This window comes from Lathyrus oleraceus, chromosome 5, assembly GCF_024323335.1.
Source record: "Lathyrus oleraceus cultivar Zhongwan6 chromosome 5, CAAS_Psat_ZW6_1.0, whole genome shotgun sequence".
Lineage (NCBI taxonomy): Eukaryota > Viridiplantae > Streptophyta > Magnoliopsida > Fabales > Fabaceae > Lathyrus > Lathyrus oleraceus.
The window spans coordinates 4,777,735-4,795,666 of NC_066583.1; the positions used below are offsets into that span (position 1 = coordinate 4,777,735).

At 33.5% G+C, this 17,932-nt stretch overlaps 1 protein-coding gene, 1 non-coding gene and 1 pseudogene across 11 annotated transcripts in view; 1 reads left to right on the forward strand and 2 right to left on the reverse strand.

Annotated features, from left to right (window-relative positions):
• LOC127087326 (uncharacterized) overlaps positions 1-15,155 on the reverse strand; it is a 38,464-nt gene extending 23,309 nt beyond the window's left edge. Inside the window, exons 1-4 of one of the 10 annotated variants that reach the window (XR_007789849.1) lie at positions 14,943-15,084; positions 14,622-14,810; positions 13,934-14,263; positions 12,398-12,941 (exon numbers count right to left, since the gene is read on the reverse strand). Coding sequence is in view for 5 of the 10 variants with exons in the window: in XM_051028209.1 (XP_050884166.1) it covers positions 14,622-14,650; positions 14,943-15,120 (207 nt within the window). In the remaining 5 variants the exon portion in view is untranslated. The other 9 variants (XR_007789850.1, XR_007789848.1, XM_051028213.1 and 6 more) reach the window with 9 other exon arrangements.
• Positions 9,015-10,015, forward strand: LOC127087325 (uncharacterized; annotated as a pseudogene).
• LOC127090055 (U6 spliceosomal RNA) lies at positions 14,931-15,033 on the reverse strand. The gene has a single exon (XR_007791590.1). It is a non-coding gene; the product is annotated as a U6 spliceosomal RNA (small nuclear RNA).
• Positions 15,156-17,932: the final 2,777 nt, after the last annotated feature.

The window sequence follows — 17,932 nt, forward strand, 5'->3', positions numbered from 1 at the left end:
CGAGAACTGGAGATTTTCCTCTCTCGAGGTCTTTAGCTAATCTGCTCAGACGAAAGTGTAACAATCCTAGAGCATTTGAGTCCATCTAACATAATTTTATATAGCTTGGCGGATGTGACTATAAGTCTCTCAACCGAGGCATTCGATCTACTTGGGTGAGACTTTCATCGAGCCCTCAAGTAAGACTTGTTATCAAGTCTCTCAGGCTATATGTATATCAAGCCTCTTAGGTGTGACCCTTGGTTTTTGTCCTGCCCAAGAAGACACTAAGTTCCTCAGGAGAGAGTGTAGTTATCCTAGAGAATCTGAGTCCCTCTGACAAAATTTCATATAGCCTAATTGATGAGATTATAAGTCTCTCAGGTGAGGCGTTCGACCTACTTGGGCGAGACTTCCATCGAGCCCTCAAGCAAGACTTGTTATCAAGTCTCTCAGGCTGCATTCCTGTCACACTTCCCAGGCGTGACATTTGATTTTTCTCCCGCTCAAGGAGACATTAAATCCCTCAGGCGAGAGTGTAGCTATTCTGCTTGTATTGCCATGAGGGCAGCAAGAATCTTTGTTATGAAGTCCAACAATGAAGTGTTTCCCTGAGAGGCGTTAAGGATTGTCGCTATGATGTCCATCAATGAGATGCTTCCCTAAGAGGCGGCAATGATCTTTGCTATGAAGTGCACCAATGAGATGTTTCCTTAAGGGGCGGCATCAATCTTTGCTATAAAGTCCAACAATGAGTTGTTTCCTTGAGGGGCGACAATGATCTTTGTTATGAAGTCCAATAATGAGATGTTGCTCTGAGGGACAACAATGATCTTCGCCATGAAGTCCAACAATGAGATGTTTCCCTGAGGCGCAACAAAGATCTTCATTGTGAAGTCAACATATAACATTTTTCAGGAAAGAATATCCATATCAGAAATAAATCTCTTAATAATCATTCAGAGATACATATGCATGATGTTTAACAAAGGATTACAAATAATTCTAACTATAACAGTATCTAAGATGAAGAGTTTTCCAAGTTCTGGGCAAAAGCGGCCATTCGAGTTCCTACAATTTGTACGCTCTGTGTGGAAGCTTTTCATATATACGGTATGGTCCTTCCCAGTTAGGTTATAGATTTCCATAGTGTGCGGGTAGAACTACTTCTTTCAAGACCAGGTCACCTTCATGCATCTCTCTCGGTTTAAATTTTAAGTTATACCTCCTAGTGGCCCTATGTTTGGCGGTAAACTCTAGGACATGCGTAGTTTTCCTTACTTCGTCGATCAGATCTACCATGCATTTTAAGCCTATCTCGTTGTTGAAAAGTATATTTTCGGCAAATATTTTAATATCGTATCCACAGAGATTGGTTGTTATTACCGCCGTTCTATAATCCAAATTGTTATAAGTTCAAAATGTAACCAAGTTGTTTTGTTTGAAAAGTTATCTTTTGAGTAAAATGTCACTAAAACAATAAAATAGTTTTAATCAAATGTAAAAGGCTTGGCAAGATTGGAGTTCACTATTCAAATTGCTTATGATTCCTTATGACAACTATATAGACTTAAGATTATTGATGATGTTCAAGTATCCTCTCAATATCATTTATGTCTAAATGATATTGTGATAATCACTATATTAATCTTTAGACGATTTCTCCACCTAACTATCAATATAGCAATCTTTAATGGTTGATACAAAAGAAGAGTAGTGAATAAATCTATTTTTACAACTTATTCACTACTTGAAAATATATTTTATGTCAAGACTTAAATAATCTCTTTCAACAACTACTCAAATCTAATATTCAACTTAGGGCAAAAATATCATTCAATACATCAATAACCTTTTATCATATATAAGATTCAAATGAAATACGTAAACAAATAGGAATAACTACTACCTCCAATCTTGACAAAATGGGGTTTAGATCCTCATCATCATTTTGGACAGCAAAATGCAATGGTAGAATAAACTCTGTTTTTCTCTTACAAAATGTGTATCTAAGAATGAATGTTTTTCTATTTTCCATTCTGTTTTCTTAAAGAGTTGAACCTTTCCTAAAATGTTCATTTTCATCTAAAACTGAAAAGCACTCTAAAACAGATACAAAACTGTCACAATACAACTGGCTTCAAAACAGAACACTTGGCCCAACAAATTGCTTGCTGGTTTCGCAAGGTTCGCGGCGCCATCCGTGGTCGCGGCGCGAACTGAAGCTAATTTAGTTTCCTTGCCTTGCAAGCTTCATGTAATAAGTCTCCCAAGTGTTAGTCTTCCAAATTATGCCTCCAAATTGCATTTCACACTTCTTCCAAATTATGCTTATGCACTCTGAAGCTCTCTTGTCCAAAAACTCTACAAAACTAACAAATACGTGAAATAACTACTCAAAACAACATCAATTAAACTTAATTGCATTTATACAAAATTGTGAGAATAAAAGTGTGTAATTAAATCCAAAATTGGTAAAAGGGACCAATAAAATTATATAAAAAGTAGTATTAATTGGTCCTTAACACTCGTTCTCCTTCTTAATGAATTAGGATAATTTCCACGGGGGTGTTTCAATCTCCACAGGAAGCATGTCATCCGCTCCGTAGACCATTGGAAACAGGGTTTCCTTAGTGGTGGAATACTAAGTGATGTGGTACGACCATAGTATCTTGGGGAGCAGTTCTGCCCACAAGCTTTTGGCATCACCAGGCTTATTCTTGAATATTTTAAGGATTAATTTGTTCGCTGACTCAGCTTGACCGTTGACTTAAAGGTGTACAACAGATACGAATTTCATTTGTTGATAACATGTAAAATTCACCACTTTATTAGATCAATTTGCACATGTTTTAGTGTCAAATTTATTTATTTTGTAGTGTTATGTTGGTATTATGTGCTTATTTCAAGTACTTAGCCATTAAATGCCTATGTGCGCTCAAACGATGAAAAACGGCAAAATCTGAAAGAAAATGCAAGTTTTCTAATGTCATGACGGGCACACTGCTGTCATGACGGCCATCATGTCCAAGAAGAGTCAACCCGTCAATATTTGGTCACCAAAACGAGGAATAAAGCTTGAGAAGCATTAAGATTGGTCCTTCAGATGTATGATGTAATTGGCGTGATCCCCGCCATGACGTTGAAGCCCAATTTTTTCCCCCACGATGTAGAAATATGTTTTCCCACCTCCACCATTTTATCCACTACTTTAGCATGTTTTTTATAATTTCTAGTACCATTTTTAGCCTATAAATAGGTCCTTAAAAACCATTTTCAGACATCCATGCTTTGTTATAGCCAAAAATTACTTGTAAAAGCACTAACATCTTGCATTAAGGTATTCTTGCAATCTTAGTTTTAGGAGATCGGAGGGGTAATTTTCCATTTTATTTGTTGCTACTCTATTAAGTTTGTTGTTGCCATTTTATTGTTGTTGTTTCTTTTATTGCTGCTACTTTATTTCTATACTGGAATTGAAGCCTCCGTTTGGAGCAGTTTATTATATTCAACTTTAATTGCTTTTAGGTTCCATTTTACTTTATTGTTTATGTTCACATGCTTTGTTTAATATCATATACCATGTCTACTGCTTTTAATAATACATGCTTTATTTTTACCATTTTTAACAGGTGAGCTTAAATCAACTGAGTCCGGATACTCTAATAAATCGTATGAGTAATGATTAAAATAAGGATTATTTTTAAGTCTGAAAATTCTATTTTTAACATTTGAAATTTATTGAGAAAGCAGAAATAAGGTGATGCCGTTTTAGGTCGAAAGAGTGAAACATGTATCTGTTTGTAGAAAATTCGAAAATTAATTTTAAAATACATCGAAAGCGTTTTTAATGAATTTAGAAAAATCTAATTTTCAAAAAGGTGATTTTAATATTATAAGCAGACACACGAAAGCGGACGTTTATACACTTAAAGTCTTGTACCGATCATGCGAAAATGGATGGTACCTTTAAATTACTTTTCTAATAAACATAAATTTTGAAATAAGAATTTATTATTTTCCAGACAAGATTTAGAATTGAAACATGTACACGTAAAAGTGGGCGATACCTTTAACATAATACTTTCCTACAAAGAAAACATTTCCAGGTTATAATTATGAAATACGATTTTGTGAGTGTCAAAGGTCAACGGGAGTCTCATTCCGGTCTCTTATTATTAAAGTTAAGTTAAACTCAATTTATTTTACCATTGACGCGAACAAACCCAATTGCACCGCCTTAGACAAACAAAGTAATAACAGAATATGATATTTGTCCATTGGTCTTTGTGGGATTTAACATCTTTTATATTAAAACTTACAAACCACATTCCAGTATTGTTAACCTGGCGATCCAGGCTAACAATTTCGAACTGAAACATTATATGCTGCAAATCATGCAAAAGAATCAATTCTCTGGTAACCCGACGGAGGACCCAAATCTACATCTCTCAATGTTTATTCAATTTGTTAACACACTGAAAAGTAATGGCGTCGATCCTGAGGCCATTCAATTATAAATTTTTCCTTTCTCCTTGAGAGACAGAGCCAGAGCTTGGCTACAGTCTCTCCCGTCTAATTCCATCACTACATGGAATGAGCTAAAAAAGGCGTTCCTTGCTCGATACTTTCCACCGAGCAAAATAGCGCAGTTGAGGAACCAAATCACATGCTTCAGGTAAACTGACGAAGAATAGCTCTTCGGTGCATGAGAGAGATATAAGGAAATGATGAGAGCATGTCGAATCCACACGCTAGAAAAACGGTTGATTATCCATACATCCAATAACGATTTTCTCTATAATACAAGAATGACTATTGATGTCTCTGCGGGGGAAACTCTAATGAATAAACCTTTTGTTGATTCCTATTGATTGGTAAATTAGCAAGTGTACTAATCTGACATTACAGTAATAATGGGAAATCTCAAATATCAATCTCAAGGGTTGCTTGACGATACATAGTCAGTGTTTTAAATCAGTTAAACAAAAGACTTGGGGGTTTTGAATTGTTGTTTTTAGAAATAGAAAATAAAATATAAAGTAAAAGTAAACAGATCAGTTGAACGATTTAAAGTAATATGAGTGAACAATGGTAGGGAAGGTGTATGATTGTATTCTTTAACAATTCTAACCCGACCTTGCAACAACTTATTTCAAAATATTGATTAATGATTCTTAAGTGTCTTTACTCCTAAGTCCTTAGTGAGAAAACCTTTAAACATTAAAATTAACTCCTATGTTCATAGTGAATTGTAGATGAATTTAAGCATTAATTTATCAATAATAATATGGTTTTCATAGGGTATCTCTGGTCCTATGTTATATCTACTACAAAATATTTTCAATTGAGCGTTAACAATGGCGGTTCAGCCTAAAGATTAACCGTAAATCAAACTCAATTTTTTTGAAAGAGAAAGCATTAAGAACAAATTGAAAGTAAATCAAATATAATAAAATTATTGTTATCACAAGCTTCAAATAGAAATCATTTACAAATCTGAATCAGGGGCATCCCTTAGCATTAGGGGGTTTAACTACTCATAATAAAAAAGAAAAACATAATACAAAGGATGAAGGGCATCTGTTTCGTACATTGCACCAAAAGCAGTCTTGTCTTATCAAAGCCCTAGATTTCTGGATAAAGTCAACTAGGGTTTCATTTTGCAAGGCTCAAGGAATAGAGATGTGACATATTCACTTTGTTCTACCTTTTGGTATATACTTATTACTTCGAAAGATTATGTGAGTAATGTTATTATTCACTGGACAAAGCTTCAGACCAGATGCTAGCTTCCAACGTCTCTCTTGACATAATTCTTCACTAAGTTTGCTTGTTATGTTCAAACCTTCCAACAACACTTTCTCAGTCTCTATAAAAGGAAGTTGGAGACTCAAAGGAAGTTTACAACATCACAATGCATTTGAAAGATCTTAAGCATAACTCTGAGTTGTTATTTCTTGTAATTATTATTGCCTAAAGATATTAAGATTTCTTATCTTAGATTATCTTAGAAATTTTAAGAGGTTGTAAAACCTTTGTGATTGTTGAATAACTGTTATACTTCTAATTATGTATCAAAGTATAGTGGTTACCTTTTCTACTAACCTTTTGTTTAAAGTAGAAGAAGTATTTTGCCTGCGTGCTTGATCAATGAAGTCTCTTTCTAGGTTGATTGAGCAAGGAAGTATCTTGTCTGAGGACTTGAGAAAGGAAGTTTCTTTCCAGGTTGATTGAGCAAGAAAGTCTCTTGTCTGAGGACCTAAGCAGAAGTCTCTTTCTAGGGTGATTAAGCATTGAAGTCTCTTGCAAATGTGCATGAGCAATCTATAACTTGTTTGGTTATATTGAAAATCTCTTGTTGAGGCAATGTAACTTGACTACTCTTAGTTGAGGAGAGCAACCAGGATAATCTTTATGTTTTGCTTGCATTTACTTCTGAATTTTATATTTCTGCTGTTGTGTTTGATTCTAATATCAGATTCTGAATGTTGTTAAGAATCTGAACTTGGTGGTTCATAAGTGAAATCGATTTTGGGAATACACAATTCAACTCGCCCTTCTTGTGTATTTTTTCTTACCTTCAGTTGACATCATAACATGGTTTGTACTATACATTTAACTATGGTACATAAAATATCTTGAGAAAAATACTCTTTCCATCATGGTTGAAAGTTCTACAGTAACTAACCCTGATGGAGGATCTCCTTATGGTGATAACAACCATGACCAAAGTACATATGATCAAAACACATATACTGTAGACCATCAACATTCAGTGGAGACTCCACTGAATTTGAATGGTGGAAAAGCAATATGTACACTCACATCATTGGTCTAGATGATAAGTTATGAGATATCTTGGGAGATGGCATTAACTTTCATGTCAATGGTGTAGGAATGGTTTTTGATAGAAAGCCGCTCACTCCTGATTAGAAAAAGATTTATAGAAAGCATTATAGAGTGAGAGACATTCTTGTTGATGTTTTACCTTATTATGAGTACATAAAGATTACCGATAAGTCTATTGTAAGGACTATCTTTGAATCTTTGTGTGCTACATATGAAGGTAATCAACAGGTTCAAGAAGCTAAAGTCAATCTTCTGATTCAGCAATATGAGTTGTTCATAATGAAGAATGATGAGAACATTGAATCTATGTTCTCAATATTTTATGTTCTTGTGTCTGGACTTCAGGTCTTGAACAAGAGCTATACGACTGTGGACCATATCAAGAAGATTCTTAGGATTTTTTCTGTCAAATACAGACCCAAAGTGACTGATATTCAAGAAACTAAAGATTTAAACTCTTTAAGTCTTGCAGGTATTATTAGAAATCTCCAAAGTCATGAAATAAAGCTAAATGGAGATGAGCCTGAAAAAGCAGGTTGAAACCGTGGCTTTAAAGTCTGTGAGGGATGCGATCAAAGAAGCCACTCATGATGAAGCTTCTGATGAAAATTCTGATGATGATGGATTGGTCTTTATTATTAAAAGATTTAAATACTTGGCCAGAAAGAAGAACAAGGTCTCTGGTAAGAGAGACAACTTCAAATGGTCAAGCTCTAAGAGTAAAGATCAGAATGGTTGTTACAACTATAAGAAGCTTGGTCATTTCATTGTTGAATGTCTTGATCTTCAAAAAGGAAAAAGGGAAAATGAGAACTTCCAGAAGAACAACATTAAAAGCAAGTTCAAGAAAACTCTCCTGGCAACATGGGAAGAACTTGACAATGAAGGAAGATGAAGAAGCCAATCTTGCTTTGATGGCCTCAACCTTCTCAAACTCAGAATTTGAAGTTGATTTTGAATCTGAGTCAGAACACGCAGAACATGTACTTTCTAATCTCTCCAAATCTGATTTAAGTACTCTGTGTCATGATCTTATTGAAAGATGTCAGCAGGAAGTCATACATATAAAAACATTGAAGAAGCAATGTGATCTTTTAAAAGATGAACTAATATTTCTAAAGAAAAAATTGAAAATCTTGAAAAAGAACAAATTGCTTCAATGAAAAATATGTCTAACAAACCTCTGGATAGAAATAAATTAGCTCTTCAAGATTTCATTGAATTTGGTTATGATAGAACCAAATCGGCTTCCTTGATTTTTGGAGTAAGTAAGAGCAAAGGGGAAGGACTTGGTTATCATCAAAAACCTTACATTCTAAGGATTAGTATCTCGGTGATACCATCAGATTCTTATTCTTCAAGCACTGCTCAAAAGGGGATGAATGCTTACTTTTTGCTTCCTGCTGAAAAAGGTAAAATCCTGAACCAATTAGAACCTATGATAAATAACTCACAAATTTTGAAGGATTCAGAACCTAAAGTTATTATATCTAAAGTTCCTAAAGGTTCAGAACTCAAGGTTAAGACTTATCCTAGATAAATTGTCTGGAAAAAGGTAAAATCCTGAACCAATTAGAACCTATGATAAATAACTCACAAATTTTGAAGGATTCAGAACCTAAAGTTATTATATCTAAAGTTCCTAAAGGTTCAGAAGTCAAGGTTAAGACTTATATCTAAAGTTCCTAAAGGATTCACAAATAAAGTAGAAATATTATTATGAAAATACACGCTTCTATTTCAATATATTATAATAATATATTATTTTTTGATCAATTGTGAATGCATTAATAATATATACACATAATATTTATATATCAATTGCACAAACAATTTTATTGGCAAAAAAAAATCAACTATGATAAACTTTAATCATATTTACCAATTAAAAAATGTTTGAAAGTGAAAGTAGAAAATGAAATGGTAAAATGATTATAAAGAAGAAAGAGTACAATTGCATATTTGATAGTTGGTTGGGGGTGGAGGGTTAAATGTAGAAGTATGGAATAAATTCTTCTATTGAATAATGAAAAAAACAAAACTTGGGTTTCTATCCTCTTTTTCAAGTCACCAACAATTGATCAAAGTCATTGCTCTCTATGTCTGCTAAATTAATTTATAGAATAAACTAATAGAGTTTCAAAATTAGAAAATGCAAGGATATTAAACAAATCAAAATTAGTTGTTGAAGAAAATTAGACATGTTTCAAGTCTATCTGAAACATGATCATAATAATGTGGGACATACATTTAATTACTCTCTCAAAGACCTCTAGACACTATCATGTGATCTCTTGTGAACCATCTAAGAACTAAATAGTGTTTTAATTTATGACTGATATTTCTCATAATTCTTCAGGTAAGATATCAAGATTGTGTGATCAATGTGAAGAGAACATCATGTGCCATGTCTGATGCATGTCTGAAAAGAAATGAGTAAGAATTGTACAAGTGTTGAGTTTAACATGAACCTTTCATTCACAAAGTGGGGTTTGCACTCTTATTCATCCTTGACAATACCATGTCATCTCTTATCTCATGGCCCCATCATTTTAACAATCATTTTTCTCTACCAAAGGGATTTGAAGAAACTCTTGGAAACTATAAATGTAGTTGTCCTTCTTCACAACAATCACAAATAATTCAAGCAATCATACTTCGAAACATTTTTCTTACATCTGACAAATTCAGCTTGTCCTTCAAAAGATTTAAAATGGGTTTCCGTTTACCTGCAGCTATTAGACGAGCTTCATTTAGCAGTAGCCAGACATCCTCAAAAGCATCGAATGTGCCAAAGGGCTATCTTGCAGTGTACGTTGGAGAGCAAATGAAGCGGTTTGTTATCCCTATGTCATACTTGAACCAATCTTCATTTCAAAGTTTGTTGAGTCAAGCAGAAGAAGAATTCAGATATGATCATCCAATGGGTGGCCTCACAATTCCTTGCACGGAAGATGTATTCTTGCATATTACTTCTTGCTTCAATGGGCTATAGACCCTACAATGAAGGATACTGACATAGATTAGCAGACATTTTGTACAATAGTCATCATTTTTACTTGTAAACATTTTTTTCCCTTTCCTACCTTTGGAATGGGATAGAACTGTCCATCTGAATGACAAATTCAGAAAGAGATTATTTGTTATTAGTTTTCTAATCATAATGACACAATATATTCAACAATTCAATAGTTTCATATATGCTTCTATTTATAAATTATAAGTTACAAAACTGGTCATTCCTTGCAAATTTCTCTGACCTAGTAAAACATTCAGCCAAACTCTAAATAGGTAACGAGCTATCTTGAATCTAAGCTTGCAAATGTGCTTCTAACAACTGCTTCTTCATCTAGGTAGAGCATTTAAGCTGTAATAAGTTTTAGAAAAAAAAGCTCCTTCAACTATTCCAACTCCCCAGAGACTCAATCATCAACTTATACGAACCCAATTGATTTTTTTTTACTTTTAACAAGCAATGCAATCCATTTTTGCACTGAAGCATGATAATTCAAGTTATCACTTTTTTCTTCTACTACTTTGAAAAGAGACTAACTAGACAAAAAATTGCAGATCACAAGTTTCAGGGGCTGAATTGCATGAATAAACGAAGAATGTATTAATATTATAGACGCACGACTTATTAGATTCTAAAACAGAAGCTAATCCCATCAAACAATAGAGTTCAGATTTACCACTTCTTAACCCAATTGTGGAAAGTCTCCCGCTGCCAGTTCTCTTGGTCCAGCCATAATTTACGAATAGAATAGATATAAAACTTGAATTTCAAGTATGAAATAATGAAATCTCAATTGGTCTTTTATTGGTGACTAAATATCTTATCTCAATTACTATTCATGGCTATGATATTTGAGTTTTACAATACATTGGGCCTTATCCTGAGTTTAATTGTCATGCACTGTCAATATAGAAAGTTTTGCATTATTAACAAACCTCAACCATTCAAATATCTGACTTTGATAATAGTTATGATTAAAATCCAATATATTCAATCATCTCACGGTTATACTTGATTAACACTGTAAAAACATCTTTACATTGATAGTGTATATAAATTAAATCCTTATTCTTATACGCAGAAAACAAATCAATGAACAAAATTTATCAGCATAAGTTAAAGTTTTGAGGTGTAGTCCACCTAATAATATTCGGATAAGTGGACTTGCATCCTGATTACTAAATTAGTACAAATGTTAATACCTTTAGCACGGAAAATAATCAAAAGAAATTTGGTAGCAAATGTAGATCTAATCAATTAGGTTTCAATTATACAGATGAGTGGTTGACATCTTACCTCAAATTAGTTTAGTCAGTACGGCCCATTTGTATCTCCTTATCAAGAAACAGCAGAAACCAATCTTGAATCTCTGAACAAAACAAAACTTTTTCTAACCTCTTTTGCATGTCCTTTACAAATGACCACAGGCACCGCTGTCTATGTCTGCTAAATTAATTTCTAGAGCAAACATACAGAGTTTGAAAATTAGAATATCCATTCAGAAAATGCTAGGGTAAGTAACCATCAACATTAATTGTTGAAGTAAATTTCAGACATTTTAAGCCTCTCTGAAATATAATAATAATGTCATTGCAATAGTTTAAAAATTAGTAGGTTTTCTTACCTGTGCATATCACTTTCATTTTCAAAGTTGAAACGGCTTTGTAATGTGGGACATAACTTTAACGCTCTGCCAAGAAAAGACCTCTAGACAGTTTCATTTGATTTCTTGTGAACAAAATATGTACAACTCATATAGAGTGTATGACTGAAAATTTTCTCATCATTCTTAAGGTCATATATCAACATTAAGCTTTCTTGTCAATATGAAGAGAACATGTGCCATGTCTGATGCATGTCTGAAATGAAATTAGTAGGCATAGTACAAGCAGTTGGTTTAAAATTAGCCTTTCATTCAGAAGGTGGGGTTTGCACTCTTATTGAACTTATTTACCCTTGACACAGGCATCTAAGACAACACCATGTGATCTCTCATCTAATGGACCCCATCATTGAAACTCTTTGAAACTATAAATATAGCGTCATCCTTCACAACCATCACAAATCACTCAAGCAATCAAACTCAGATACATACATCAAGAAATTCAGCTTTTTTTCTTCAAAACATTTGAAATGGGTTTCCTTTTACCTGCTGCTATTAGATGGTCTTCACATCGCAGTATCAAAACATCGTCAAAGGTATCAAACGTGCCCAAGGGCTATGTTGCGGTGTACGTCGGAGAGGAAATGAAGCGGTTTGTCATCCCCATTTCATACTTGAACCAACCTTTATTTCAAAACCTGTTGAGTCAAGCAGAGGAAGAATTCGGATATGATCATCCAATGGGCGGCCTCACAATTCCTTGCAGAGAAGATGTTTTCTTGGACATTACTTCTCAGTTCAATAGCCTATAAATTATACACTAAAGGGGACTGACATAGATTAGCATAGAAGTTTTGTAAAATAGTCATATCATTTAGATTTGAATAGAAATTCTTTTTTCCTTTTCCTATCCTTGGAACGGGTTAGAATTGTCCGTCTGAATGACAGATTCAGAAAGAGATTATTTGTTATTATTTATTCCTAATGATAATGACACAATATACTCAAAAACTCAATGGGCTCCTATCTGCTTCTAATTTATCTTAGTTTAATAATATAATGATGACACAAGGATACTACACGCTGTAAGCAAAATCTAGCTCGAATGTTCCTGCAAATTTCTTTAACCTAATAAAACATTCACCCAAACTCTAATAGCTGATAAGCTATCTTGTATCTGAGCTCACAGCATGTTTACATGTCTTGATCTTTCTTCATCTAGGAAGAGAAATATTTATGCTACAATAAATAAGGAAGTTCCTCCAACTATTCCAACTTCCATGAGATCCAATCATCAATTTGTTTGGCACGTGATAGGACATTGGGGGCAGGTCAGTAGAAGTGAAATGAAAATGAATAAAGAAACACACCAATAACTGTGTATGTTGGCATTTTTCCTTTGATGTTTATCAAATATGGTAGAAACGACAATTGCAAGGTCTTCCTGTGCGCTTAATCAGCGGCAACCCTTTACTATAAGCTCCAAGCAGTCTGCACCATTCATAAAAGTGTATATTATTATGTATATTCCTAATCAAAAGATTATCATGAATTGCCTGCATTTGGTATATTCCTAATCAAAAGATTATCAAAAGTCTATGAATAATCTACAAAAAGAATAGTAGTATAACATTAATTTCAAGTATCAAATATTACCCCATCTCAATAGGAAATTCTAGACGCTAGAAACTCATATCAGTTGATACAAAAGTCAACAACTCTGATAGTTTGGCACTTATTATTCATGGCTATGATACTTGAGTTAGAAAAAACAGTGGGCATTATCGTACTAGTTAATCAGTCTTAGCAACAACAGAGTTTCATGAATTAAGGTTCTACTAGCTAGTTATTCTTATATGCAGAAAACAAACCATTGGACGGAGCATTTGCTGCTAGACATATTCAAAAGACTGCAAATATATAGAGGACTGTTGACTTAAAATTGAATATTCAGAATAGCATATTTTTGTTACTGGTAGTTGTTGTGGGTCCAAACATATACTTATCTCTTTTGAAGTGTTGTTCAATTGATATCTATCTTCTCTTCTGGTCAGCATGAGTAATGACCGACCATGCCCTCTATATGTGTTCCCTGTAGCCTCCTAATATTAATGATTTGTAGCCAACTAACAATTATGATACACGCTAACAAGGGAAATTATCGGTGGCATTGAACCGCGTTATCGATATGAAGAGAACATGTGACATGTCTGCAAAAATATGAGTAGCCATTTGAGTTCCAAGTGGTAAATCTGCCAGCCTTTCGTTGAGAAGGTATGCACTCTAATGGAACTTGATGGAAGAGACATTCAAAGACAACACCATGTGGATCTGTCATCTCATGGACCCCATTGTTTAACAATAATTAATTTCTCAACAAAGTGGATTTGAAGAAACTCTTGAATGAAGACTATAAAGATACACTAGTTTGCTTCAAATCCATCACAAATCACTGACTTACTCAAGCATCAAAAGATAGATACCTTTTTTCTCCTTAAAGTTTGAGAGTTGTTCTTCAAAACATTTGAAATGGGTTTCCGTTTACCGGCAGCTATTAGACGGGCTTCATTTAGCAATAGCCAAACATCATCAAAAGTGACAAATGTGCCAAAGGGGTATCTTGCGGTGTACGTTGGTGAGGAAATGAAGAGGTTTGTGATCCCCACATCATACTTGAACCAACCTTCATTTCAAAACTTGTTGAGTGAAGCAGAGGAAGAATTCGGATATGATCATCGAATGGGTGGTCTGACAATTCCTTGCACGGAACATGTTTTCTTGCATATTACTTCAGGCATCAATGGTGTATAAATCTGCAAGTGCAAGAGACTAACATAGATCAGTATTGACATTTTTGTAGAATATAGGCATGTTGTAAATATTTTCCTTTTCCCTTTGATTGGGAAAATTGTCTAAATGAATGAAATAGAAACACAATTTGGCAATCTATTATTTGATGCTTTGCCTAACAGAGAATTGAATTGAATATGGTGGATTTGATGTTTTGGCTAACACAGAATTGAATTGAAAGCTATGATGTTATCTACATGGTGAACCATTTGATTAAACAGAAGATTGAAATATGAAACGATGCATAACAATAATTTTGATTAAACAGAAGAGTGAAATATGAAACGATGCATAATAACCAAAATCAGAACAAGAATTTACTTGGTTCAAGTATGATGAACACCACGTACCTGCATTGAAAGGAAAACAAAACCCTAAACGCAAAATCAAAGACAAAACGAACAAAACCTAAACGCAAAATAACAGTGGAAAACGAAACCCTAACGGAGAAGATTGAAAAAAAAAGTCAAAAAAATTTGGACCATTTCTCGTATGATGAACACCACGTACCTGCATTGAAAGGAAAACAAAACCCTAAACGCAAAATCAAAGACAAAACGAACAAAACCTAAACGCAAAATAACAGTGGAAAACGAAACCCTAACGGAGAAGATTGAAAAAAAAAGTCAAAAAAATTTGGACCATTTCTCGATTTGTGCGTGTCATCCTTGCGCAGGGGCCATGCTAATCTTCTCTGTATCGTTCCAATTTTATCGGATGTCCCCGAAGGGACGAAGTAAGGGTGAGTAGCTGTATTATATAAACATAACAAAATGAAACTAAACAGTCGATGTGGAACTAAAAGTAAGTAAACAAACATAACACACTTACTTCTCCTTCCGCTTAGTAGTTGTTATGTTGCCTCAACTTCACTTAATTAGTAGTAATTAATTATATGTGTATCATCATTAATTCTACACACCAGAGTCAACAAAATTCTTCAACTAGTATTATATGTGCTGTAAAAAATACTAACTAATGCATTACTATCATCTTTATTAATTATTCCTATATATAATTACTCATTCACTAATTACTCAATAATTCATTACTACTATCCACTAACCAGATTATTCTTTACTCATTAATCAATTAATTATATCTTATTAATCAATTTTTCTTTAAATAATCAATTTCATACTCTTCATTTATAGATTTTTCTAACACTCACTGAATTATCTAATTTTTTAGCTAATTGATTTCTAAAATTCTCCTTTTATTTTTAATTTGTATATGATTATCCACTCTTTTTTTTTCCAACATCACTCATTTGAAAAATATATAAAAATAATTGCATATACCTTAAAGTCGGATAAACAAAAAATAGCAACAAACGAGTGACAAGAATGTGATAAGATAACACTTAGATATACGATGTAAAATTATCATAGCATAATCAAAGTCTCACATTTTTGTGGTTCAATGTTTAAACTAAGCTATGGGTGTGAAACAAAAAAAATATATGTAAACCATGCCATGAAGATTTTGAACCTGGAACATAATGTAGATACATGGTTTCATGATGTAGTTCATTACTCTGGACTAGTAGGTTTAGGTGCCACTAGACACAAGACCATTAGCCATGGCATGTTAACGGCTTTTATGAGAGTTGGCACAAGGAGATGTCGTCTTTCCGTATCCTTCATCGTGATATGTCCATCACCCTTGATAATTTATCATGCCTTCTGCATCTTCCGATTATGGGAAGATTACTAAACATCCTCGAATAAACAAATCTTAGGCCCTCGAATTGATGGTAAACTATTTGGGAGCTAACCTAACTTGGAGATATGTCCATTTACTTAACTTCTAATTGGTTTATGCTTACGATTATTTATACACATCATTGTTGTTTGAGATGATATAGTCCTACTTGGAGAATCGAAGGATGATTTAAATGAGACGTTTGAGACTTGGAGACGACATTTATAAACACATGGCTTTTGCATAAGCACAACTGAGACTGAGTATATCAAATGTAAGTTCAACAAAATAAGAGGTGTTTATAACCTAGAGTTGAAAGTTGGAGATCATATCATCCCTCATGCCACACAGTTTAAATATCTTGGGCCTTTAATACAAGGCAAGCAAATACTTACGAGGCAATTTTAGTGAGGCAAATCAAGGAGGTTTTAGTCACCTAAGAGGATGAACTTGAAGAAATTTAACAATGAAGAGAACTATGCCCGCGAGGCGTATCTAGACAACTCTGACACACCCATGTGACCCAACTAACAGAGCGGTAAATCTAAATCTGCGGGACAAATTATACAACTCGTTAGGAGAAACAAGACGGTTTTTACACCCACTTGTACTGAGATGGGACACATTTAGGGGGAAGTTAAGGTCGCCATGCTAGCCATATTTTGTGAGGAAAAAATTCTCTTTACATAAACTATAAATAGAGAGTCATGCGATCAAAAATAATTATTATTAATTTAAAATAAAAATAGAATAACACAAGGGAAAGCATGAGGCATGTGCTTTCAAATTGAGAAATTTCATCTTGAATGCTCATTTCTTAGCTTCATCTTATTTCTTCGCAAACATGTATAACCTTTCTCGTACTTTTGCAACAAGTATCTTGAAAGCGTGTTGGAAAAATACAATGTGAAACATAAAGTGTCAACTCCTTATCATCCTCAAATGTGTGAACAGGTTGAAGTATCCATTTTATAATAATATTGACTTGAAAGATTAACATTTTTATCCTTTTGGAGTTAGGTAGAAATTTTATGTTTCCTTGTTAATGCAAATGATTAAGTTTGAAATTGTTCATGGAACTAACAACATATTAGGTTTGGGATTGGGGTACTAGAGAACATGATTAAAAACAAAGTAGTTAAAAAATTATTTTAAAAAAAACAAGAATAAGTTATTCTTTAGTACTCTTAAATTGATATTTGCATTATGTTATGGATGATTGTGAAATAAGAAAAATAAGGAAAATTAGCAGGTATTTAACTCCAAATTTCAATCCTAATATCCCAACAAAAAAATTCACCTCGACATAAGTATGTGATAACTCTGAAAGACCTAAAATGTGTGTATTCAAAATGTTGACTTTGATTGTCTGTTTATAAATTTTTTAAACTTATGGTAAAATAAATATTGTGTGTTGATTAGCGATTACAATACTATTTGACTCGAGGGGAAAAAGTGAGAAAAGAGAGACAAGTTTAGTATATTTGCAAGTTGGAAGAATTGTTTGGACTTGTCTGAATAGAAGATAAGAACAAAAATGGCATATGAGCCAGAATCGTGTGGTGATAATTGGTTGGTTATGAATGTTGTTTTACTATTTTTTTCTTTATGCAAACATACTCTTTGAGAAAAAGCAACCGTTAAAGTTTAGGATTAAGATGACATTCCGTCATCATAAAATTTTATCAAAAGTTTCTAGTAGTTTTAGTAGTATTTAGAAATATTTGAGACTAAGACTAAAGTTGTCAAAATAAGATAAAAATAAGAATTATGGAAAGCAGAAAAAACCAAACTTGTTGGAAAAATTGGTGGGTGATTTGTTAGGACTACTGCGCGATTTGGTCATTATTGTTGCACAGTGATTTTGGATTGGTACGCAATTTGGACGTGTTTTAGCCTATTATAAATCAAAAAACTTCCTAATTTAT